The sequence below is a fragment of the Balaenoptera musculus genome, chromosome 16, assembly GCF_009873245.2.
Source record: "Balaenoptera musculus isolate JJ_BM4_2016_0621 chromosome 16, mBalMus1.pri.v3, whole genome shotgun sequence".
NCBI lineage: Eukaryota > Metazoa > Chordata > Mammalia > Artiodactyla > Balaenopteridae > Balaenoptera > Balaenoptera musculus.
The window spans coordinates 71,712,615-71,739,357 of NC_045800.1; the positions used below are offsets into that span (position 1 = coordinate 71,712,615).

General features: G+C 36.1%; 1 protein-coding gene across 6 annotated transcripts in view; it reads right to left on the reverse strand.

Moving 5' to 3' along the window:
• The window catches only part of CABCOCO1 (ciliary associated calcium binding coiled-coil 1), a 133,777-nt gene that overhangs the window by 89,814 nt on the left and 17,220 nt on the right, over window positions 1-26,743 (reverse strand). For 4 of the 6 annotated variants that reach the window (XR_005016911.1, XM_036829544.1, XM_036829543.1 and 1 more), the window contains exons 4-5: window positions 11,770-11,914; window positions 7,090-7,162 (exon numbers count right to left, since the gene is read on the reverse strand). Coding sequence is in view for 5 of the 6 variants with exons in the window: in XM_036829544.1 (XP_036685439.1) it covers window positions 7,090-7,162; window positions 11,770-11,914 (218 nt within the window). In the remaining variant the exon portion in view is untranslated. Of the gene's footprint in view, window positions 1-5,823; window positions 6,099-6,120; window positions 6,296-7,089; window positions 7,163-11,769; window positions 11,915-26,743 lie in introns of those variants that run through there. The other 2 variants (XM_036829546.1, XM_036829547.1) reach the window with 2 other exon arrangements.

Below are 26,743 nucleotides of genomic sequence, written 5' to 3' on the forward strand. Positions count from 1 at the left end.
TTAATCCATTCACGTTTAAGGTAATTATTGATATGTATGTTCCTATCACCATTTTCTTAATTGTTTTGGGTTTGTTTTTCTAGGTCATTTTCTTCCCTTGTGTTTCCCACTTAGAGAAATTCCTTTAGCATTTGTTGTAGAGCTGGTTTGGTGGTGCTGAATTCTCTTAGCTTTTGCTTGTCTGTAAAGCTTTTGATTTCTCCATCTAATCTGAATGAGATCCTTGCTGGCTAGAGTAATCTTGGTTGTAGGTTCTTCCCTTTCATCACTTTAAGTATATCATGCCACTCCCTTCTGGCTTGTAGAGTTTCTGCTGAGAAATCAGCTGTTAACCTTATGGGAGTTCCCTTGTATGTTATTTGTCATTTTTCCCTTGTTGCTTTTAATAATTTTTCTTTGTCTTTAATTTTTGCCAAATTGATTACTATGTGTCTCGGCGTGTTTCTCCTTGGGTTTATCCTGTATGGGACTGGCTGCGCTTCCTGGACTTGGGTGGCTATTTCCTTTCCCATGTTAGGGAAGTTTTCGACTATAATCTCTTCAAATATTTTCTCTGGTCCTTTCTCTCTCTCTTCTCCTTCTGGGACTCCTATAATGTGAATGTTGTTGCGTTTAATGTTGTCCCAGAGGTCTCTTAGGCTGTCTTCATTTCTTTTCATTCTTTTTTCTTTATTCTGTTCCACAGCAGTGAATTCCACCATTCTGTCTTCCAGTTCACTTATCCGTTCTTCTACCTCAGTTATTCTCCTATTGATTCCTTCTAGTGTAGTTTTCATTTCAGTTATTGTATTGTTCATCTCTGTTTGTTTGTTCTTTCATTCTTCTAGGTGTTTGTTAAACATTTCTTGCATCTTCTTGATCTTTGCCTCCATTCTTTTCCCAAGGTCCTGGATCATCTTCACTATCATTACTTTGAATTCTTTTTCTTGAAGGTTGCCTATCTCCACTTTATTTAGCTGTTTTTCTAGGGTTTTATCTTGTTCCTTCATCTGGTACATAGCCCTCTGCCTTTTCATCTTGTCTATCTTTCTGTGACTGTGGTTTTTGTTCCACAGGCTGCAAGATTGTAGTTCTTCTTGCTTCTGCTGTCTGCCCTCTGGTGGATGAGGCTATCTAAAAGGCTTATGCTAGTTTCCTGATGGGAGCGACTGGTGGTGTGTAGAGCTGACTGTTGCTCTGGTGAGCGGAGCTCAGTAAAACTTTAATCTGCTTGACTGCTGATGGGTGGGGCTGGGTTCCCTCCCTGTTGGTTGTTTGGCCTGAGGCAACCCAACACTGGAGCCTACCTGGGCTCTTTGGTGGGGCTAATGGCGGACTCTGGGAGGGCTCACACCAAGGAGTACTTCCCAGAACTTCTGTTGCCAGTGTCCTTGTCCCCATGGTGAGCCACAGCTGCCCCACCGCCTCTGCAGGAGACCCTCCAACACTAGCAGGTAGGTCTGGTTCAGTCTCCCCTGGGGTCACTCCTCCTTCCCCTGGGTCCCGATGCGCACACCACTTTATGTGTGCCCTCGAAGAGTGGAGTCTCTTTCCCTCAGTTCTGTCGAAGTCCTGCAATTAAATCCCAATAGCCTTCAAAGTCTGATTCTCTAGGAATTCCTCCTCCCATTGCTGGACCCCCAGGTTGGGAAGCCTGACGTGGGGCTCAGAACCTTCCCTCCAGTGGGTGAACTTCTGTGGTATAAGTGTTCTCCAGTCTGTGAGTCACCCACCCAGCAGTTATGGGACTAGATTTTACTGTGATTGCACCCCTCCTACCGTCACACTGTGGCTTCTCCTTTGTCCTTGGACGTGGGGTGTCTTTTTTGGTGAGTTCCAGTGTCCTCCTGTCAATGACTGTCCAGCAGCTAGTTGCAATCCTGGTGCTCTTGTAAGAGGGAGTGAGAGCACGTCCTTCTACTCCGCCATCTTGGTTCCAATCCCCCTAAAACTTATTTATTTTTTAAAAAACTTACTTATTTTATTTATTTTTGGCTGTGTTGGGTCTTCATTGCTGCTCATTGGCTTTTCTCTAGCTGCGGTGAGCGGGGGCTACTCTTCGTTGGGGTGCGCAGGCTTCTCATTGTGGTGGCTTATCTTGTTGTGGAGCACAGGCTCTAGGCATGCGGTTTCAGTAGTTGCAGCATGTGGGCTCAGTAGTTGTGGCACACAGGCTCTAGAGCACAGGCTCAGTAGTTGTGGCGCATGGGCTTAGTTGCTCTGTGGGGTGTGGGATCTTCACAGACCAGGGATCGAACCCGTGTCCCCTGCATTGGCGGATTCTCAACCACTGCGCCACCAAGGAAGCCCTCTCTTATGATTTTATTTTCCTCAACCGCTTGTTGATTTATCTTTACATTAGATGATCCTGGTTCATTTGTCTGTTGATGTTTGTTTGCCATAGCTTGCCTCTAGAGACTGTAGGGGAGGGGTAAAGAATGATGGTACGTAGGTGTGCCAGTAGCTTATATTCAGTGTGTATTCATGGTCCCTTCTGAACATCAGTGGCCACTTCAGAACTGCCCTTCTCTTTGGTATCAATGTCCACAATAGTTTCTTTAGCTTTGGAGCAAATGCCATGGAGTCCCAGTGCTCTACATAAGCAGCAGAAGGTAAACGGGCTAGATGGTGCAGTTGCTCTACTTGCTTTATTTTCCCCCTAAAGCTTTCTCCCATTTCTTTTTTTTTTTTTTTTTTTAGAAATTTTTTTTTTTTTAAGGCATTGTTTACTTTGTTTATTTATTTATTTTTGGCTGTGTTGGGTCTTCGTTTCTCTGCGAGGGCTTTCTCTAGTTGTGGCAAGCGGGGGCCACTCTTCATCGCGGTGCGCGGGCCTCTCACCATCGCGGCCCCTCCCGTTGCGGGGCACAGGCTCCAGACGCGCAGGCTCAGTAGTTGTGGTGCACGGGCCCAGTTGCTCCGTGGCATGTGGGATCTTCCCAGACCAGGGCTCGAACCCGTGTCCCCTGCATTGGCAGGCAGATTCTCAACCACTGCGCCACCAGGGAAGCCCTCTCCCATTTCTGTATCAATTAAGGATGCCTAAATAAATGCAGCATTAACTCTGTAGCATCTTCTCAGTACATATGGGGCTGTAGTTTCATCTAATCAGTAATCTATAATTTTAGATGTCATAAAAGCTCTTATCTACAGCATTATGAATTTTGAAAATTTTGGTCTTTTATGGGATTTTAGATGGAAGAGGAGTTGTACATGTGTGCTTAGTTCACTCTTTTGAAAAAATCACTATTCCCTTTTGCAAAAGTTCTTCCTGCTGCTTCTGGGGACCTATTCATCCTCTGTCACCCATTTAATACAGTCAACTTGGGTCTTCTAATAACATCACTCCTCTGGCCATAGTGACTAATTGAGAGTGGATGCATGACACAAGCACAGACAATAAGACTGGGAGGAAGAATGTCTCTTTCTTTTGGAGTTGCTAAACTGGAGCTGCCTCTTTCATGTCTACCACCAGCTGGAGGAAGCCTGTCTGCAGTAGAAGGGAACAAGGCCCTTCAGAAAAAAGAAATGAAAAAAGTCTAGGAGAGATGAGAGACTGAACCACGTGCATGTATACACCCACCCACATGAATTTACATACACACTCAATAACACTGTTGACTACTTAGATCCAGTTGGCTTTAGTCCAGCTTTCATCCCCTGCATTTACCAATTAGTGATCTAATAATATACCCCCCCACTTTTTTATTAATTATTTTGAGTGGAATTCCTTTCACTTGCACCAAAAATATAAAATGCACTTTCTGGCTAACTCATTCACAACCTTTAGATTTCCTCTTAGATTTCACTCATTACTGGAAGCCACCCTATATTGTAATTATTTATGTACTCATCTCTCTCCTCTCATTTGACAATAAACTCCTTGAGGACAAGAATCATTGCTCGTCACTGTGTACCCCTAGAACTTAGCACAGGCCTAGAGCACAATAGGAACTGGATAACATGTGGAATAATGAATATATAATTGTTATAGCTGCATCATCTCATTTTAGTAGATGCCTGGCAGTAGATACCTGGTTAGAACCATGACTTAGGGTATCTGCTATGAGTTTTTTGGCCATCATCATTGCTAATATCCAATAGCGTTCTTTGTGTGCAAGTATTCACTGTTTCTTCTAGTTTTCAGGTAACAAAAGCGAAGGACATAGCAGTTTCCAGGTTTCTGGGTGGGTCCTTAAGGCCAAAGAAAAAATATATTCCTTAAGGAGATTCTGGTTCCCTTACAGTTCTTAAGTCTGTGGATCTGTGGTCTAATTGCATTGTCAAAACAATAGATTTGGAGAGCTCCTGGCTTGGGTGCTTAAAAGGGAATCCTCATCTCTATAAATAAAATAAGTGTCACACAGTACTTCATCCACTAAGATGGCTACAACTACAGGTATCTGCTGCCTTCGTTTTCTGCTCCATTCTGTCATTATTCTAGCTCATTCTAGTTGTTTACTGCCTTTTTCAATGTATATTGCAAACAACAACACTATTATATGCGAACCACTGAATGAACTACAACACATGCTGCTTATAGAACTATACCTATTAGATTTCTAGATTATGAAAAATCTCAGGTCAAGAATAATGACTTACCGAAAATATGCCTCTAAGGTGTAACGTGAAATTTCTTGAAAAAGGTGAGTAGAAATTGCTAGAAACAATTGTCAAATTCAAAAATACAAATTCAAATTTCTTTAAACTAAAACCCAAGAAAAGTATGAATATGATTTATTTATGTTCTCTATTAGTAATTAGAATATTTAGCCATTATTCTTAGAGGCAATTTACATGTTTTCTTATAATCATCTATCCACAATTAAGAAACTAAATTTTGTCAGTGTTATCTACCTTGAATGCTTGCCTGAGATTTAAATTTGGAACATTTATATGGCTTTTGTATGGCCCTTGTTTGGTTCACGAGCCCTGAGGTCAGTATGAATAATTACATTAGTGGGGCAGGCCTCTGCTTCCTCTATGAAAGGTTGTTAATTTAAAAAACGGTATTTGCACCAAAGGTTATCAGGCACTTCTAAAATGCCACAAAATGTTGTAGTATAACACTTGCTTTGGTTAATCCTTTAAAATTCTAGGAACGGTCTAATTCTTTAAGACCCAATATCCTTCCTTAAGGACTTTTTTTTTATAGCTCTGGTCAGCTTGGGGAAAATACAAAAGACAATAGAAAATAAATGAGCCAATCCTTGTCTGCTTTCTCCATTTTATCTTTCCATAAGCATAAATGTCACCTAAATATAACCTTACAATGGAGAAGAAAGGCACGATTGTGTAATTAACAAAGAGAAAAGGGAGTTCTTTATGAAATTTTTTTCTTGATGATTCTAAATGTCTGCATATGCTGCTATTGAAGCCACTATCATTTTCCCAAAGTTTTGCTGAATAGATGAGATAGTATTGTATTCCTAACAGATAATTACTGCAATGCTGTCACACTGTATGATGTAATTCTGAAATGGAAACGTTGTCAGTGAAAGTTTGTCAAGTGACACCTAATTTAAGCTACAGTATGAGGAGACTGCAAAGAAGCAACTTTAAGGAAAGTCAAAAGCAAAAAGGGTTCCTTGTTTTCCTTCAGCTCATTTAAAAGGCCAGCATTAGAATAAGTACCCAAGTGGAGACTGAGACACAGTAACTGAGGTGTTTAATGAAGTAAGCAATTTATAAACTGCAGAATAACAATACTAGGGAAGACAGAACAGTTGGCACATTCCACCTGGTTCTTAATGTCAGGGAAATTATAAAGATAATGGAAATATCCCCTTATTCACTTTATTTATTTTTAAATAAATTTATTTTATTTTTTATTTATTTATTTTTGGCTGCATTGGGTCTTCGTTGCTGCACACGGGCTTTCTCTCGTTGCGGCGAGTGGGGGCTACTCTTCGTTGCAGTGTGCAGGCTTCTCATTGCGGTGGCTTCTCTTGTTGTGGAGCATGGGCTCTAGGTGTGTGGATTTCAGTAGCTGTGGCCCACGTGCTTCAGTAGTTGTGGCTTGCAGGCTCTAGAGTGCAGTCTCAGTAGTTGTGGCACACGGGCTTAGTTGCTCCGCGGCATGAGGGATCTTCCCGGACCAGGGCTTGAACCCGTGTCCCCTGCATTGGCAGGCAGATTCTTAACCACTGCGCCACCACGGAAGTCCCATCCCTTATTCACTTTATGTCTGACCATGGCCATTCCCATCTCCTATATTTCTAGGCAATACAGCCTCCTCAAGCAGTTGAGAATCTAAGGAGCACTTCTGATGGCATCTTTAGCCTCCTTAAGATGTTCTCTTACCCAGGATTCATTTCTAGTAAATATATATATGTGATTATATGTAAGGCTGTTCAAAAGTATCTTTAAGTAGACCATTTCTTGTAGAACTGCTATTACATGCACTGTCTCTGAATCACTTATGTAGTATTAAGAGGGGTTACTATGTCCTGCATTATACTATATGCTGTGTAGAAATATAGCACGTGATCCTTGCCTTCAAGGAAATTACAGTTGGATTATGTTAACTATATCAATCCACAGGAAACAATTAGAAAACCATATAACATGGTACAGATTTACATGCTTATTGGTGTGCTAAGAGTAGCCAGTATTCAGCAGAAAGATATCAATTGGAATAAAATAATAGAACGTGATTAAAGAGTTTGTCTAAGCCCTTCCTTTGAGATGCGATGCAATTAAGGAAGGTCTGCTTCATTGAGGAAGTGGGATTTGAATTAGGCCTTAAACAATGAGTACACTGAAAATAAATGTGAAATTAGAAGAGATTTAACCAAATTAATTTATCTCACTTTTCCTGATTTTATTTGTACGAAGACGTACATACTCTATCCAACTGAGCTTTGTCAAATAATCCATAAATACATAAAGTATACATGATTAACAATGCTTTTAATGCCAAAAGACAGCTTATTTTCTTAATCCAAAGCTCACTCTATGTAATTATTCTTTTTGCAAACTACTAGTTGGTTATATTAACACTTGAGTAATCTTGACAAGAAGTTGCTTTAAGCTGTTAAAGATCCAGATGCTGATCAGCATGCATTAAGTGATTCAGCTTAATTGGTTCCATCTAGATAAATTACTTACCTCAGTTCCTATCACAGTTTCTTCCCTGGCAGAGAAGAACAGAAACTCATATAGCTTGTAGTGTTGAAATAAGCTGAAATATAAAATAAATGTGGAAAGCTGATAAATTTATTTCAGGAAAAAAAAGCAAATATGTAAGAATATTTATTACAGGAAAGTTGCTTGAATTGACCAAGCTAAAGACATTAAACACTAATATGAAGTTAGCCACCTCCTTTACTCCAAAATAAGTTGCCCAGAAATGCTAAAAAATTAAAGTTTTACTTTTTTGAGATACTGACAATATAACACAGTACCTAAATTAATATCAGTAAACTAATCTGTGATGAGTGGATAGGTTTGGGGTAGATTTCATCTTGACTTTTCCTGGCTCACAACCAAATATTGCACTGCCTCTAAACAACACCAAACTTCACATTCTTTTTCATGTTTTGCTCCAAACTGGAGTCAATTTCCTCTCATATGAATAGCACTGAATTCTATAGGCTACTTCCATATCAATTACTTCTCACGTTCTCAAACTGTTTCAAGATTAAGGTAATTTCTGATAACACCTGAAGAATGAGGCAACATTAACTGAAATACTTTTTAGATGAATGATTTTCTTGAAGAATATTCCATTACACATCAAAGAGAGGAATTTGAGCAAGATAATTTCTTTAGTTCCTACCTGAAAGACTAAATGGTCAGTGTATAAAAACTATAAAGAGCTAAAAGAGCTTAAAAATATATAGTTCAAGTAAGATTAAAGATATCAGCAATGTGTTACTGAGAGTTAAAAATTTACTGAAGGGTTGACTTCTAATATCCTGTTTGTGATAATATTTGAATTTTTCTAATTCTCTTCCTGCTGGTTGGGAAAATTAATAGACTCATAATACAGCAAAATGCCGAAGAACAAAGAACTGTCTTAGTGGTTTCTCTTTCACTCTGGTGCCTTTTGCTATTTAAGAAAATTGATATTAATATAACTGAGAAATTAACATTTGCAAAATGTAGCTACAGAGCATGTATAATAATGGCTTCTCCTGAATGCTGTAATGGATCAAAGTCTCAATTCATTTGAAATCAACGAAGAAATCCTCAGGCAGCTGGGTCTCTCTGAGTTATATTAACAGTTGATCTCACTACTAACACAATCCATTAAAAAGTGATGGGTGTACAGACTCAGTCATGGTTTGTTTTGTTTTGTTTTATTTTTGACTACATTCAAATTAGTCATCAACATACAGAAAACTAACTTAGCTTTTGACATTACTTTGATTTGTTGGCTAGAAAATACAAGATTAGTGAAGTTTGATGATCCAATGAAGCAAAATAAATTCAAACTCTCCTTCCCTTACATTGGTTACCTAGAGAAAGCTTCAAGGTTAAAACTATTACATTATCAATAACTGACTTTGAGTAGAAAAATTAAAGACTGTAGAACATTTTGGAAATAGCTTGGCTTCTTCTCAGTTAACTAGTCTAAAACTTTCCTTTCCCCATCTATGTCACACAGCAAAGTCAATTCATAAATCTTCCTTCCTGCAATTTCATAATCTTTCCACGTTATTCTCCTCATTGCATACAGTTATTAGATTATCCCATACCAAAAAAGAAATTCACTTCTTACAATGGAAATAAAATGCTTGACTTGGATGCAGTGGCCAAAGATACAGGGTTGGGCAAGGCCAGGACTACAGTGAGACATAGAAGGGGAGGGGGGGCCACCAAAGGGAGGCACTTATTCAGGGGCAGGTCAAGTCATACCACCATTGCCTTGCTCTGGTCCCCACCAACAGCTGGGGTTCTCTCACTTCACCAGGGAGCTATTAAATGGCCTCACATGGGAACAAAGTGACACTTCTGTTATGGGAATGTATTTTTTCCCTCTTCCTTTGGACTCCCAGCTGACTCAAGCCCCTAGACTATTTTTGTCAAACATCTTGTCTTGGTCCTAAATCAAAGGGAGACTACTCAGAATGAAAATGGTCAAGAAATCTGGCTCCACGCCAGGAAGTGCACTGTGTGAAGAGGGGCAGTGTTTTCTTATACTGAGTATATGCCTGCGCACTTTACCTTCACCTGCTTTCCAGGGAATACATAGAATATACAATGACAGAAATGTCCTTGAACTAGATACATGTCTAAATGGCGTCTTATATTAAAACGCTATGTATAGGGCTTCCCTGGTGGCGCAGTGGTTGAGAGTCTGCCTGCCAGTGCAGGGGACACGGGTTCGAGCCCTGGTCTGGGAAGATCCCACATGCCGCGGAGCAACTAGGCCCGTGAGCCACAATTACTGAGCCTGCGCGTCTGGAGCCTGTGCTCCACAAGAGAGGCCGCGATAGTGAGAGGCCCGCGCATAAATAAATAAATAAATAAATAAATAAATAAATAAATAAATAGCTATGTATATGTTGCATAGATTACTCAGTACTCATAGCAATGTTGGGGAGGAATTTTGGTATTCGTTTTTTCAATTCACAGACACATCATGGAATATATAGTGTAGACTCTATTAAAAGAATCAAATGAAATTTCAATTTTTTTAAGCTTTATTTATTTAAAAAAATTTTTTTTTGGCCACGCAGCATGTGGGATCTTAGTTCCTTGACCAGGGATCTAACCCATGCCCCCTGCATTGGAAGCATGGAGTCTTAACCACTGGACTGCCAGGGAAGTCCCCGAAATTTCAATTTTATTGTCAGTTAAGTTTCATGTGCTACAGGTCATGTTCCAAAACGCGCACTCCCAAAACTGACTAGGGCTTTCACTGGTTGATTAAGCTTAATTATCAGGTTAAATTGAAAAATAGTTATACTTGTTTTTGATAATTGAGCTAGCTTCATATTTAGAAAACTTCTTTGCAGTCATTAAAATGAAAAGTATTATATGATTTAATTGACATTAAACTTGCATTTGTGGACACATGAGACATTCTGAACAGGTGTTGCAGAAAAGCACATTTCTCTTTACACAACTTCAGAATCAATTCCAGATATCCTACTTACCAACTGATATTTTAATTTCTGTGACAGAGACACTTAAAACATGTAATTTCTTTGAAATCACAATATAAAGATTAAACAGCATAAAAGCTAGTTCTGATTTATTTTATTTGACTAAACTTTCAAATATTACTTTTTTTTTTTTTTGCAGAAGGCTAGGTATTTTTGGTGTGTGAAGTTACCCTGGTTAGGGTCAAAAGGTGACTGACACTGACATCCCCTCTTCACTTAACCGTTTTCTGAATGTCAATAAAATGTCAAGAAATACGCTGATGAACATTTGTCCAGAAGGATGATATGAAAGAGAAAAGAGCCGCCATCTTTCACCATCTAGAAAGTGCATGGGTTTTGCTGCTGTGGTTAACTATCAGTCCTGGTGCCCATTATAAAACTCTTGGGCTGAGAGCTCAGCTGAAAAATGTATTCTGCAGGAGAGACCTGGAAGGCTCAAATGGAGAGAGAAGGGAAAGAAGGATGCTCTACAAATGTGCAGAGAATTCCCCCTGCCCAGTGATTTCCAAACTCTGATGGGAGAAGAAATACCCTGGGGAACAAGTTCTCCTCCAGCTCTGGATTTGCTCGCCCTTCCCTCCCCCCCAAATAAGGATCTCCCTTTAATTGATATGAAGACTACTGTGGCTTTTAGTGAGAGACACACATTAGGAGGTATACTGTAGCATTAAGAAGTCATATTATATCAAATGCTATTACATAAAAATATATCATACACCATTATTAATTCATGCCAGAAACCAGTATATAAACCTTATCATATTAAACACATTAGTTTTTTAAAAACTTCCAGGCTACAACCAGGATCCTTGCCAAGCAAATCATGAGCATGTCTAGACCATCATACAGCACCATTTATTTTAGAATTGTAAAACTTAAAGTTGGAGAGTACTGCAGTATATAGTAATAGAGGAACAAAGAAATTCTGCAGAAACTTTTAGTTAGGCAAAAGAAAGATTTTTACCAACTCTTGTTTAAATATTTGCTAACTTTAAAAATGTCCCTTGGGAGAGATGCAAAACTCTAATGCAGACCTTGTGATAGATCATATAAAAAGAGAGATTTCTTAGTTCAACAATGAAGAATCATTGTAAGAAAAATACTTTCCCTCCATCCATCATCATTTTCGAAGCACAAAGACTTAATGAGTTTAATTGGTCAATACTACAAATATTTCAGGGTATATAATAAATTTGAGGAAGTATGTACATAAATCTCTTCAATTTCTAATACAAAGTATTTAAAATAAACGTTTAAATGGAAATAAATGTTACTCTTTAAAATGTAAAATTTTAAGGTCAAGGTCAACTACCTATAGTATAGTCTATTGCAATCAAATCTGAATAATCTGAAAGAATCATTTGATAAATAAGAACAGTATTATTTAGAGATACAGAGAAAAAAATTCTTAGACAAGAATTATAGATCTAAATGAAATTATGCTTATCAAACACAAACTTTTTTTTAAGAATGCAATGAAAGCCAAAATGTTCAATGTCCTGGTTTTTATTTATTGGATGGATGATTTGAATATTATCTAATTATTGGTTGGGTTAATTACTGCAAAAATTTTGTAAATGTCTAACTTCATTAAAAATTGGATTAGCTTCTATTTAATAGACATTTTCTAGAAAACATAAAGTGAAAACTAAATGCTACTGAAAAAAGTCCATACCTGATTTTCAAGTAATCAACAACAGCATTGGCTTGTTTTACATCAAAGATATTCCATTCCTCATTTTTTTGTGAATGGGATGGTCCTATTTCAGCCATAACTTCTCTGAGCCATTTTATGCTGTCTTCTAAGGACATATGCAGTGCTGAAATAAAATCCAAAGAAGTCTAAATCATTATTTTCATAGATGTTTTGGCAACAAAATAACCCAAGATGTCCTTAATGTATAACAATTCCATTTTTTCAGTATTTGTGAGGACAAATGATAAAACTATTGTTGTTTGTTTATGCTAATAATTACATTTTATGTAAAAGAACAGGAGCTTACACACCCAACAATTGTAAATTACCTTAATGCTATACAATTGTCTAAAGAGTTTGTTTCCATTTTAAGATGCAAAAAAAAAAAGAACCCTCAATCTATCTAAAGATTACTTTAGAATGGAAATGAAAAATTTTTTTATGATCTTAGATTAATAGATAGAAACGACACAAGGTTGGTTGGATTAGCTGGTAAGGAAGGCCTACAAGGTAGACTCAGCCACTGTAGACAGTAGAACCAAACCCAGAGCTGAAAATGTAAATGAACAGAGTCAACTAACACTAGGCCTTAGTTGATTGTTACCATGTGGGAATTTGGGTCTGAAGATTTTCAGTGGATGCCAGAAATATGGATTTTTATGTAAAAATCAAGATTTTTTTTTCTTTTCCAAGCTATAGACATGACTTATGTAAGCTGTTTCTCAAATGTATGCCTGATGGTGGTGGTGAGAGCCAGATGACAGTGCAAAAAGAGTGACACTGACACCACTTTGCCACCATTACCAAAAATAAACAAGTCAATGATTGTGGTCTATTCTCTCGCAATTAAAAGCAAACAAACAACAAAGCAAAACTATCTTCTAAGGCATCTGTCTAGTTGAAAAAGTAGATAAGTGTCAAAAGCCTTGGACTTAAATTTGATAACGTGTATAATACAAATATTAACCTCCATCTTCTTTTCATATTTTCACTTGTGGCAGACAAATATTAATAACACACACACACAGCTCCCTGCATCCTGAGGAGAATCCAGGTAACTGGAGTGTCCAAATTGTCCTTTGCTGACAAGTGAGGGGTGTCGGGACACGAGACCAAACAGCATGGAGGTGGAGAGTTGAAAGGCTCTAGCAAAAACAAGGCTGGATTGGTTGCTTGGAGGAGGTGATTGTCAGCTGGTGGCCAGGATGAGGGCCTGGGGGAGAACTGTGCTGAACAACGTGAATCCCACCTTCCCAATCCCAACCAAACTTCTGTCTCTCTTAGGAGACCATTAGTAAACTTTCCACGTCTTGTTAATGGGGTGGCTTTTTCAGCGAGGTAGAAGGGGAGAGTGCAGAGGAGTTATGAGAACACAGGCTGATTGTTAGATCCAATTATTTCTGGGTTACATAGCTTCTCTTTCTGGGATATAAGTGCTAGGTCCCCAAATTACTAATAAAATGACAGTGAAGTAATTTAAAATTTTGGAAGACAGTATAAACACCAACTTGTAATTTGTTTAGTCTAGATTCTTTTCTATGTGTAGGAATTAGAAAAGAAGCATAAAACTATATAACAATTAAAATCTGGTTTAATGAATGACAATTAGTCCAATTCTCATGGCCTCCTTCCAGATCCTGTTTTATGTCTGTCAGATACATAGAATTATTACTGGATAACTAGGCTTTCCTGTATCATTCTAAGTGGAGTTCAATTATTACTGAACATTTTTTCTTTTTAAAAAAAATTAATTAATTTATTTATTTATTTTTGGCTGCATTGGGGTCTTCGTTGCTGCGCGCGGGCTTTCTCCAGTTGTGGTGAGCGGGGGCTACTCTTGGTTGCGGTGCACGGGCTTCTCATTGTGGTGGCTTCTCTTGTTGCAGAGCACGGGCTATAGGTGCATGGGCTTCAGCAGTTGTGGCTCTCAGGCTCTAGAGCTCAGGCTCAGTAGTTGTGGCGCACGGACTTAGTTGCCCTGCAGCATGTGGGATCTTCCCGGACCAGGGACTGAACCTGTGTCCCCTGAATTGGCAGGCAGATTCTTACCCACTGCGCCACCAGGGAAGTCCCTATTTCTTTTTCTATGATAAACTTCTTTTGAAAATAGTAAGATTAATTTCAGAAATGAAAAATCTGTTGGATAAAAGCAATTAAGAAATGAATGGATTAAAATCTGAATCAATTTATTAATAAAATGGTATTAATTAGAAATGCAGAGAAAAAATTTAGATAATTCTAATTCTAGATGTGATTATACTTATCAAGCACAAAAATAAATTTATATTACTATTTCCTTATGTTAAAATATAACTGACTCTTTAAAACTGTTTTTCTATGTCTAATGTCTTTCTACAGATAATGGCTTTAAAAATTAGGAAAGTTATCATTTCACTTATCTAACTGAAATGTTTGCTCTTTTAAAAATCACATTTAGTGATGTGATTAAAATATGAAAGACTAAACCAATTAAATACTAAGGGCTGTTAGAAATAAAATTTATCCTTGAAAATTTAGGGTAATGAAAGAACATATTATACTTATAATTAGCTGGAAGGTTTAGATTGGTACCTCATAACTGCCATTTACTAGCTAGGTGATCTGAGTTTCATTTTCCTTATCTGTGAATGAGAATAATACCAATTCTCAAAATAATAGTGCTGTTGTGAAGATCAAATAAGGAATGCATGGGAAACTCTTGGTAAACTGAAAAGATACATATACATTACATGTATATAGTGCTTTCTAGAATTCAGCCCAAAGCCAGGCACATCTCACGTAGTCAGGAGGATGGGCTCTCGCTCTCTGGGGTTCAGATTTAACCTCTCTGAATCTCATATATTCTTCTCATTTTTAAAATGAGGAGAATAATGGAACTATCTCATAAGACTGTGCGTGAATTAAGTGCAAAAGTATTTGGAAAGCAAATGGCACTGTGAGTGACACAAGTTAATTCTATATAAATGTTAATTATTATTATTATCATTATCATCATCATCATTACTGTTTGGAGGAAAAACAATTCAACTTCATAGAACTGAAAAGCATTCTATGGTTATTTACCAAAGTCATGTTATATAGAGGAGAATCAATCTTGGCCCATCGACCTAGATAGAGGCCAAATACCCAGTCTAATACTCTACATCCTGTCCTTGGTCAGGCCCTGGAAAAACTAAAACTCAAAATGTATACTGTTAAGGGACTTCTCTGGCGGTCCAGTGGTTAAGACTTCGCCTTCCGATGCAGGGGGTGCAGGTTCGATCCCTGATCAGGGAGCTAAGATCCCACACGCTTGGAGGCCAAAAAATCAAAACATAAAACAGAAAGCAATATCGTAACAAACTCAATAAAGACTTTAAAAATGGTCCACATCCAAAACAAAAAATCTTTAAAAAATATATATATATACTGTTAAGATAACTGTACAAATTCTACTTTCCATAATCTTTTAGTTTGATCTACTTTGATTCCAGGTGGGTTGTCTGTAGAGTATCTTGTGGATAATGTAGCACAATCTGAGACAAGGGATAGATCGGAAACCAAGTCAGTATAAAGTAACAGTCCCCACACTAGAATTCTATTAATAACCGTCGGCCACACTACAGCTCACAGCACAAACTGTGCTCTTTGGTGCTTTTTCCATGAAGATGTTGCCGGATAGGATGGGAGCGCTCATTATGTGCTCAGGACTCCACCACCTCTTAGTTTAAGTATAAACATACTTTACCTCCTTCCCTGGCACACTTGGCTAAGATTACATTCTTTCCTGATGGTAACTATAACCTTGTTAGGTCGAAAGATTTGAGAGGATTTTTTTTTTTTTGCCAGAAGGAAAACTAGATCCCTTGCTTTTTTCCGGTTAGGTTTTACATACGTACTTTCACTCTCTCATAGTTTATGAGTACTTGGATGGATCCTGCTCAAGTTTTAAAAATTCATTTTTGAACTGATATCAACAATATAAAGTTTCACATGAAAGAAATATTCATAAGTTATGTTATGGAAAACGTTTAAAATGGAAATCTCTTGTCAAATTTGGAATGTGAGATCCATGAAATTTTTCTACTTTCCTTTATTCTGTTTCTAGTTTGTGAATTCTCAGCTCAGAGGTTGCAAAGCTTAAGACTGTTCATGTCATGTATTTCTTTTTACAATTTAATTCATAGGTGACATAATCACATGGTTCAAAAAATATATGTGAAGGTGTATTGTGAGAAGACTTCCTCCAATCCTGTTATCCATGTGCCCAGTTCCTACACCCTTCGCACAGAAAATTTTATTAGTTTTTTCTGTATTCTTCCAGCATTTCTTTGTATATATCACAAATAAAGACATAGATAAATACTAATTCTGTGTGTTTTATAAACAAAAGAATACAATTCTGCACCTCACTCTACTCAGTAACAACATATGATACCTAGAAAACCTTCCTCATTCTTTCCTTTTTTACCGCTGCACAGTATTCCAATTTAGGGATAGGCTAATCCCTACAGGTAAATTTTTAATTTTGGAGTAGCTTTAGATTTACAGAAAAGTTGCAAGAATATCACAGAGAGTCCCCATATACCTCATACACAGTTTCCCCCATTGTTAATATAGCTATGGTACATTTGACACAACTAATGAGCAAATACTGATATATTATTATTATTTAAGTTCACCCTTTGGATTTCTTTAGTTTTTATTAAAGCCTTTTTTCTGTCCCAGGATCCCCTCCAGGACACATTACATTTAGTTGTCAAATCTCCTTAGACAGCACAGTTTCTCAGATTTTCCTTGTTTTTAAAGGCTTTGACAGTTTTGAGAAGTACTGGTCAGATATTTTGTAGTATGTCCTTAAATTTGGGTTTATCTGATACTTCTGTCATAATTAGACAGGGGTTAAAGGTTTTGGAGAGGAAGACTACAGTGCCATTCTCATCACTTTATATCTAGGGTATTGCTATTTAACCTGGCTCATCACTAGTGGTGTTAGCCTTAGTCACCTAGCTGAGGTTGTATCTGTCAGGCTTCTCTACTATAAAGTTACTATTTTTTCCTCTTTCCATACTGACATCTTTGGAAGGAGGTTTGCAGCCCTCACTTAAAGGGGTGGGGAATGGTGTTCAACTTGTTGAGGGTGAAGTATCTACATAAATTATTGGGAATTTTACATGGGAGATTTGTCTATTTTACCCCAGTTAATTACTTATTCAATCATTAATTTCCATCAGTATGGATTCATGGATGTTAATTTTATACTTTGGATTATAATTCAATACTATGTTATTTCGTTCAAATTGTTCTAACTTTGGGCACTGGGAGCTTTTTCAGTTGGCTTCTCTATTTCTTTGACATACCCCCATCATTCTGTTTTTTTGGCACTTTCTTTTGGCCACTACAAGATACCCCCAGGCTCACCTTTTATGTTCCCTGCTCTAGGTCTATAATCAGCCATTTTTCTAAGGAGTCCTGGTTCCTTTTCCTGGAGAATGAAATTATAATCCAAGAACTGGGTCCTGGGTGGTATGCTCACTGCCACTGGATGTCACTGCTTTTTGGCCCTCTTTGTGAACAGAGCTAAGAAGTATGTGTATATATGTGTTTACACTTAACAACTATTCATCTGTATATCTATTAAGTTAAACAAGAATTCACACTGATGTTTTCAGTTGATGTGTCTAATCTTTTGCTTTTTCAAACATTACTGCAACTAATGACTTTACATACATGTCAGGTTACACGTGTGCCAGTGGATATGTAGGATAAATTCCCAAAAGTTGGATTGCTAGGAAGAGACAATACATTTGTCAAAGAGACAGTACATTTGTAAATGTGATAGACAGCTGCTAACCTACATTCCACAAGGGGGTTTTTACTTCCATTAGACAAATAGAGAATACTTGTTTTCTTACAGCTTTAACAGCTGAGAATGCTACCAAAATTTTACAGTTTTGTCAATTTGATATATGACAAATGACATTTCTGTGTAGTTTTAATTAACATTTTTCTTATTATCTTTAAGGCTGAACTTTTCATTTGTTTAAGAATCATTTTTATTTCTTTAGTCATATCCTTGGCATACTCTTCTGTTGCACTATTGGTCTTTTTCTTCTTGCTTCTGCATGCTCTTTTTATATTACAGAACTTAATTGTTTGTTGATGTCTGAGATGCAATGTTTTTCCCAGTTTCTAATTCTTATTTTATTTTGATTCTGGTATTTTTTCATTGCAGACTTCTGGCTTTCATATATCAAATTTAACTATCTTCGTCTTTACGGCTTCAGAATTTTGAAGCATAATTATAAAGGTCTTCCCCATCCAAGGCTATAAATAAATTAACCCATGTCTTTCTCTGACATTTTTATGGCTCCACTTATTTTACATTTAAGGGTTTGATCCATTTGGATGTATTCTGGTTTATAAACAAAGACATGTTTGAATCCAATTTCATTTTATTTTTTTCTTGATGGATACCCAGTCGTCCCAGTATTATTTATTGAATAATTATCTTTTCACCACAGATTTGAAATGCCATTTTACCAAATACTGAATTCTAGTGATTGGGTCAACTGCTTAACTTTCTGTTGTGTTCCTTTGGTCTATTTAGTGATTCACCACTGTGTTCAAATACTTGAGATTTTATAACACTACTACTAGTACTACTACTACTAAGATACGCTAAAGCTTGTTACACTTTTAAAAGACAGTTTTTCTGGCTATTTCTATTTTTTTATTTTCCACATTTTTTTGTTAGAATCACCTTGCCTAGTAACCCACCCCTAGGTAAAAACATTAACAAAAAACTGTTGGCATTTTTATTGGCTTATTAATATTATAAATTAACTTGGTGAGATTTAGCATTTTTATGACATTAGGTCTTTCAAAGAACATTGTTTTTTCCAAATGTTAAAAACTTCCTTTGTGATTTTAAAATTCTTTGAAGTTTTCTTCATATCAGGCTTGTGCATTACTTTTTTTAAAGTTTATTCTGCATAGTTTCTATTTCTTGTTAGAGCATATATATTTTCTTTCACTAAATCTTTTATCTTTGTTTTTATACATAAATATTATTAAAAATTATACAGTGAAATTGACTTTTCATTTTGGTGTACAGTTCTATGAACTTACACACTTGTAAAGATCATGTAACCACCACTACAATTGTGATACAGAACAAGTTACATCACCTCAAAAAACTCCCTCATGCTATCCTTTTATATCCTCTCCTCACCCCAGCCTCTGGCAAACACTGATTTGTTCTCCACTACTATAGTTGTGTCTTGTTGAGAATTTCCCAGAAATGTAATGATACAGTACACAATCTTTTGAGACTGACTTCAACTCAGTATGATGCTACTGAGATGCATCCAAATTGTCTTATCATGGTTCAATCACTTTTATTGCGGAGTAGTGTTCCATTGTATGGATGTACCATAGTTTGTTTACCTGTTCATCTATTGATAGACATTCAGATTTGTTTTCAGTTTTGAGCACTTTTGAATAGAGCTGCTAGACAACATTCGTGCACAGGTTTTTGGGTGAACATATGTTTTTCTTTCTTTAGAGTAATGCCTAGGAGTGGGATGGATGGGATATAATTTTATAAGATGCTGCCAACTACTGTCCAGAGTGGCTATGCCATTTTGCATTTCCACAAGCAAAGCATAAGAGTTCTAGGTGCTCTGTATCTTTGTCAGCATTTGGTATTGTCAGTATTTTTTAGTTTAGCCATTCTAACAGTTGTGTAGTGGTTTCATAGTGGTGTTTTTCTTTTCTTTGAACATCTTTATTTTATTTATTTTTTATACAGCAGGTTCTTATTAGTTATCTATTTTATACATATTAGTCATAATGGTTTTATTTTATACTTCCCTAATGACAAATGATGTTGAACAACTTTTCAGGAGTTTATTTGCTATCCTTATATCTTCTTTGGTGAAGGGTTTGTTCAAATTCTTTGCCCATTTTTAAAATAAGATAAACTTTATTTTGGAAAAGATTTATATTTATAGAAAAATTACAGAAATAGTATTGAGAATTCCTGCATACTCCACACAGTTTCTCTTATTTTTAACATCTAACATTATCATGGTACCTTTATTTACTACTAATAAACCAATTTTATACATTACAATTAACTAAAGCCCATATTTTATTAGATTTCCTTAATTTTTACTTAATGTCCTTTTTCTGTTCCAGGATCACATCCAGGATACCACATCACGCTTGGTAGTCATGTCTCCTGAGGTCCCCCTAGATTGATAGTTTCTCTGACTTTTCTTGTTTTTGATAACCTTATCAGTTTGAAAAGGACTGGTCAAATATTTTGTACAACGTTCCTCAATTTGGGTTTGTCTGGTGGTTAAACATAAGTTATGCGTTTTCATGGTTTTGCCCATTTTTAATAGGGCTGTTTGTTTTCCTAGTGTTAAGTTTTGAGAGTTCTTTATATATTACAAGTCCTTTTTCAGATATGTGATTTGCAAATATATTTTTCCCTGTCTGTAGTTTGTCTTTTCATTCTTTTAACAATGACGTTCATAAAACAAAAGTTTTAAAATTTGATGAAATCCAATTTTTTTTTATGGGTCATGTTTTGGGGTTCATGTCTAACAACTTCTTGATAACCCAAGGTCATGAAGATTTTCTCCTATGTTTTCTTCTAAAAGATTTATAGTTTTACATTTTAAATTTATATCTGAACCATTTAGATTTAATTGTATCAAGCGAAGAGTTCAGCTTGAAGTGTATTTTTTTCAAAATAGATGAGCAGTTGTTGTCCAACAACATTTATTGAAAAGGCTACCTGGTTCCACTGAATTGCTTTTGCATATTTATAAAAAAAAATCAGATGACCATTTTTGTGTGAGTCTATTTCTGAATTCTGTCTTCTGTTCCATCAATTTATGTGTTCATCTCTTCACTAATTCCACACTGACTTCATTACTGTAACTTTATAGTAATTCTTAAATTGAGTGGTAAGACGGATGCAGCTTTACTCTTATTTTTCAAAAAAATTTTAGCTGTTTTAGGTCCTTAGCCTTTCCATATAAATTTAAAAAATCAATGAGTATGTCTAGAAAAAATCCTGCTGGGATTTGGATTGATACTGCATTAAATCTACAGATCAATTTAGAAGACATCTTTACCATGTGGAGACTTCTAATCCAAGGACACAGTATGTTTTTTCATTTGTTTAGGTTTTATTTCTTTGATCATCATTTTAACATATAGTTGTGTACATTTTGTTAGATTTATACTTAAGACTTAAGTACTTCTATTATTTTTTGAGTTATTGTAAATGATATTATCTGTTAAAATTTTGGTAACCAATGTACATTGCTAGCATACTGAAATACAACTGACTTCTGTGTTTTGACCTTATTCCTGCAACCTTGCTAAACTCATTAGTTCTAGGAATTGTTTTGATTCTGTGTAATTTTGTATATAGAGCATCATTTCATCTAAGAACAGGGACTGCTTGATTCCTTCCTTTCCAATCTGCATGTGTTTTATTTCTTTTTCTCACCATACTGCACTTATTGCTAAGACTCCTATTCTTATGTTGAATAGGAGTGGTGAGAGAAGACATTCTTACCTTGACCCTGATCTTATGGGGAAAGAATCTGGTCTTTCTACCACTAAGTATGATGGTGGCTTTTTTGTAGATGTCTTTTATGAGGTTGACAAATATCACTTCTTTTCTTAATTTTCTGACTTTAAAAACATAATGAATGGATGTTGTATTTAGTCAAATGCTTTCTCTGCATGTATTTACATGATCATTTGTTTTTTGTTCTTTCAACTATTTACATTGATCAGATTTTCAATACTGAACCAGCATTGAATTTCTGGGATAAAGCCCAACTGGTCACACGTATTATTCTTTTTATAAATTGCCTGATTCATTTTGATGACATTTTGTTGGGAATGTTTTTTATGTTCATTAGGGATATTGCTCTGTAATTTCTTCTCCTTCTCCTATCCCTACTCCCCCACCTTTCCTCTACTTTTTCTTCTCCTTCTCCCCTCACCTCTCCTTCTTCTCTCTTTCTCTTTGTCACCTTTTGGTATGAAGATAATTTTAGCCCCATAAAATGAGTTAGGAAGAGTTCTTTCCTCCACTGTTTCTCGAAGAGGTTATGTATAATTGGTGGTATTTCTTCATTAAATGTTTAATAGAATTTTCCAGTGAAAACATCTGGGACTGAAGAAGTTTTTCCAGAAGTTTTTAGCAACAAACTCAATTTCTTAAATCATTATGGCAATATCAGGTTGTCTATTTCATCTTGGGTGAGTTTTGTTAGTTTGTGGTTTTTGAGAATTGGTCAGTTCCTTTTTGTTTTCTAATGTATGGATATAATTAGCATTCTCTTAATATTCTGTTAATGTCTGCAGGATCTTTAGTGATACCCCTTTTTTATATCTGATAATGACAACCTGTGCCTTCTATCTTTTTTCTTAGTTTTGCTTCATGTTTCTCAATTTTATTGACCTTTTCAAAGATCCTGATTTTTGTTTCATTGATTTTTCTCCATTGGTTTTCCATTTTCAATTTCATTGATTTCTGTTTATTTCTTTCTTTCTGCTTGATCCATGCTCTTTTTTTCTGGCTTCCTAAAGTTTAAGCTTATTCATTTTAGACTGTATTCTTTTCTAATATAAGCATTTACTGATAGAAACTTCCCTCTTATCATCAGCTCAACTATATCACACAAATTGTCATGTTTTATTACCATTTACTTAAAAATTTTTTCTAATATCTGTTGAGACTTTCTTTTTGACTCATGGACTGTTAAGAACTGTGCTGTTTAATATCCAAGTGTTCAGAGATTTTCCTGACATATTTCTATTATTAATTTCTTGTTTAATTCCATTATGGTCAGAAAACACATTTGTATAATTTCAATTACTTTATTTATTTATTTTTAAACATCTTTATTGGAGTATAATTGCTTTACAATGGTGTGTTAGTTTCTGCTTTATAACAAAGTGAATCAGTTATACATATACTTATGTCCCCATATCTCTTTCCTCTTGCATCTCCCTCCCTCCCACCCTCCCTATCCCACCCCTCTAGGTGGTTACAAAGCACTGAGCTGATCTCCCTGTGCTATGCGGCTGCTTCCCACTAGCTACCTATTTTACATTTGGTAGTGTATATATGTCCATGCCACTCTCTCACTTTGTCCCAGCTTACCCTTCCCTCTCCCCATATCCTCAAGTCCATTCTCTAGTAGGTCTGTGTCTTTATTCCCTTCTTGCCCCTAGGTTCTTCATGACCATTTTTATTTTTATAAGATTCCATATATATATGTGTTAGCATATGGTATTTGTTTTTCTCTTTCTGACTTACTTCACTCCTACCTAAGAGACAAAAGACTGTATGCAGAAAATTATAAGACACTGATGAAAGAAATTAAAGATGATACAAATAGATGGAGAGATATACCATGTTCTTGGATTGGAAGAATCAACATTGTGAAAATGACTCTACTACCCAAAGCAATCTACAGATTCAATGCAATCCCTATCAAACTACCACTGGCATTTTTCACAGAACTAGAACAAAAAATTTCGCAATTTGTATGGAAACACAAAAGACCCCAAATAGCCAAAGCAATCTTGAGAAAGAAAAATGGAGCTGGAGGAATCAGGCTCCCTGACTTCAGACTATACTACAAAGCTACAGTAATCAAGACAGTATGGTACCAGCATAAAAACAGAAATAGAGATCAATGAAACAGGATAGAAAGCCCAGAGATAAACCCACGCACATATGGTCACATTATCTTTGATAAAGGAGGCAAGAATATACAGTGGAAAAAAGACAGCCTCTTCAATAAGTGGTGCTGGGAAAACTGGACAGCTACATGTAAAAGAATGAAATTAGAACACTCCCTAACACCATACACAAAAATAAACTCAAAATGGATTAAAGAACTAAATGTAAGGCCAGACACTATCAAACTCTTAGAGGAAAACATAGGCAGAACATTCTATGACATAAATCACAGCAAGATCCTTTTTGACCCACCTCTTAGAGAAATGGAAATAAAAACAAAAATAAACAAATGGGACCTAATGAAACTTAAAAGCTTTTGCACAGCAAAGGAAACCATAAACAAGACGAAAAGACAACCCTCAGAATGGGAGAAAATATTTGCAAATGAAGCAACTGACAAAGGATTAATCTCCAAAATTTACAAGCAGCTCATGCAGCTCAATATCAAAAAAACAAACAACCCAATCCAGAAATAGGCAGAAGACCTAAATAGACATTTCTCCAAAGAAGATATACAGATTGTCAACAAACACATGAAAGAATGCTCAACATCATTAATCATTAGAGAAATGCAAATCAAAACTACAGTGATGTATTACCTCACACCAATCAGAATGGCCATCATCAAAAAATCTACAAACAATAAATGCTGGAGAGGGTGTGGAGAAAAGGGAACACTCTTGCACTGTTGGTGGGAATGTAAACTGATACAGCCACTATGGAGAACAGTACGGAGGTTCCTTAAAAAACTAAAAATAGAACTACCATACGAACCAGCAATCCCACTACTGGGCATATACCCTGAGAAAACCATAATTCAAAAAGAGACATGTACCAAAATGTTCATTGCAGCTCTATTTACAATAGCCAGGACATGGAAGCAACTTAAGTGTCCATCAACAGATGAAGGGATAAAGAAGACGTGGCACATATATACAATGGAATATTACTCAGCCATAAAAAGAAATGAAATTCAGTTATTTGTAGTGAGGTGGAGGGACCTAGAGTCTGTCATACAGAGTGAAGTTAAGTCAATTATTTTAAATTTAAGGTTGTTTTATAACCCAGGATACAGTCTACCTTGGTGAATGTTCCATACACACTTGAAAAGAATGACTATTCTGTTGTTTTGGGGTGTACTGTTCTCTGAATGTCAATTAGATCCAGTTAGTTAATGTTGTTTTTCTTTTGGTTTACCCTGTTTGTGGCCTAGTCAGCATCTTGAATTTATAGGTTTATGTCTTTTGCTAAATTTGGGAAGTTTTCATCCATTGCTTCTTCAAATGTTTGTTTAGCACTGTAGTCTTTCTCCTTTTGGGACTCTGATGATATGTATATTAGAACTTCCATTGTCCCACAGGTCCATGATGTTTTGTTCATTTGCTTGCCAGTCTTTTTTTCTCTGTATTGTGCAGATTGGATAATTTCTATTGCTCTATCTTCAAGTTCACTGATTTCTCCATTCTGCTATTGATTCCATCCAGTGAGATTTTAATTTTGGTCACTGTATGATTTGGTTCTAAAACTTTAATCTGTTTCTTCTTTATACCTTCCATTTCTTTCATGATTCTTTATATTTTAACATTTGTTTCAACAATGTGCACAACTTTTCATTTAAGTTCTTTTATAATAGCTATTTTGAAGTCTTTGCCATATAATCTCCATATCTACTTCATCTTATTGTTGGCAATAATAATATTATTATTTTCCGTGCAGGTTGATATTGACATTGTTCTTTGCCCAGTAATTTCGGCAACAGTGTTGAAAGAATATGTTTCGAGACATGTAGTACTCAAAGATTCTACAAATATTTGTGTCATGAGGAAAAAAACAGCCAAAGTCTGTCTTTTTGATGATTTACTAAGAATTCTTTTTTGGAAGGTTGTAGTTCAACAACTGAAACTGAAACAATGTTATATTATTTATCAGGTCTCTTAATAAAATATGTATTTTTAATTGTAATACTAGTCTCAGGACTAACTACCTGAGACTTCAGTTTTTGTGTTAGTTTTATACTATGTTCTTATGTGCAGGATAATTTGAAATCAGTCAGTTAATATCATACATAATTTTTTTCATTACCAATTATTTTTTTCTTCTATTGGTACAGTTATTTATGTTTAACATGGCACCCATACCTAAGTAAAAGCAAAGATGAAATTCTCCTATTTGTAGAGAAGGAAAATAATGATTTCTTCTCCTCACATACAAGAACTACCAATTCTTCCCTTGTTAAGGGTGATGAGGAGCAGAAAGAACACGTAGGGCAGAAGTGGCTTCTCTACTAATTCTGCTAACTCACTTAATATTTCCCCTGCATCTGTAGAGTTAGAAATTGATACATAGAACAGAATAAGCTTTTTGTGACCAAAAGCCATTCATAAATTTTACTAGGATGATGGTGACAATTCTTTAGGGGTGACAAGGTCTTCTACCTGCCCAAATTAAAAAAAAAGAAACTAAAAACAAGCAAAGAACCAAAAAGAAAAGAAGAGACAAAAAGGAAGGAAGGAGGAAGGAAGAAAGGAAGGAAGGAAGGAAGGATGGAAGGAAGGAAGGAAGGAAGGAAGGAAGGAAGGAAGGAAGGGAGAAAGGGAGGGAAGGAAGGAGGGAGGGAGGAAGGAAGGAAGATGTCTCCCATAGACACAAGCATGTCTTTCAACTGAGTCAGAAACACCTTTACGTTTATTGTGCTCAAGGTCTTTTGATTATATACTCTAAGATTGAAGTTCTAGTTCTTCCACTTCCCAGCTATGCAACTTTGTTCTCTGGACTGCTTGCTCAACTCTGAAATAGTGATTACGATACCTCCCCTGCAGGAGTTGCTCTGCATTCCATAATGTACGTTAAAGATTAGAACCAAACATATTGCCTAGCACAGACTTGGCAATAAATAAACGATAGATTTCTTTCTTTTCCTCCTTCCAAGTAGCAATTCTGTTTATTCTCAAACAAAAGTCATCACATTTAAAATTGCTCCAAGGAAGAATTTCCAAATTTCCTGTAGTAACTCATTTCAATTTTATGTAAGAAAAAAAGTCACAAAATATAAGTGTATGTGAATAATGTCTATTTCATGGGGTTTTGATATTGACCAAAGAACCTCCTCTTAACAGTAATCCTGAGATATCCCAATAATAATTACAGGTAAGATGAGATGAAAACACCTAAAAAAATGAAAAAATA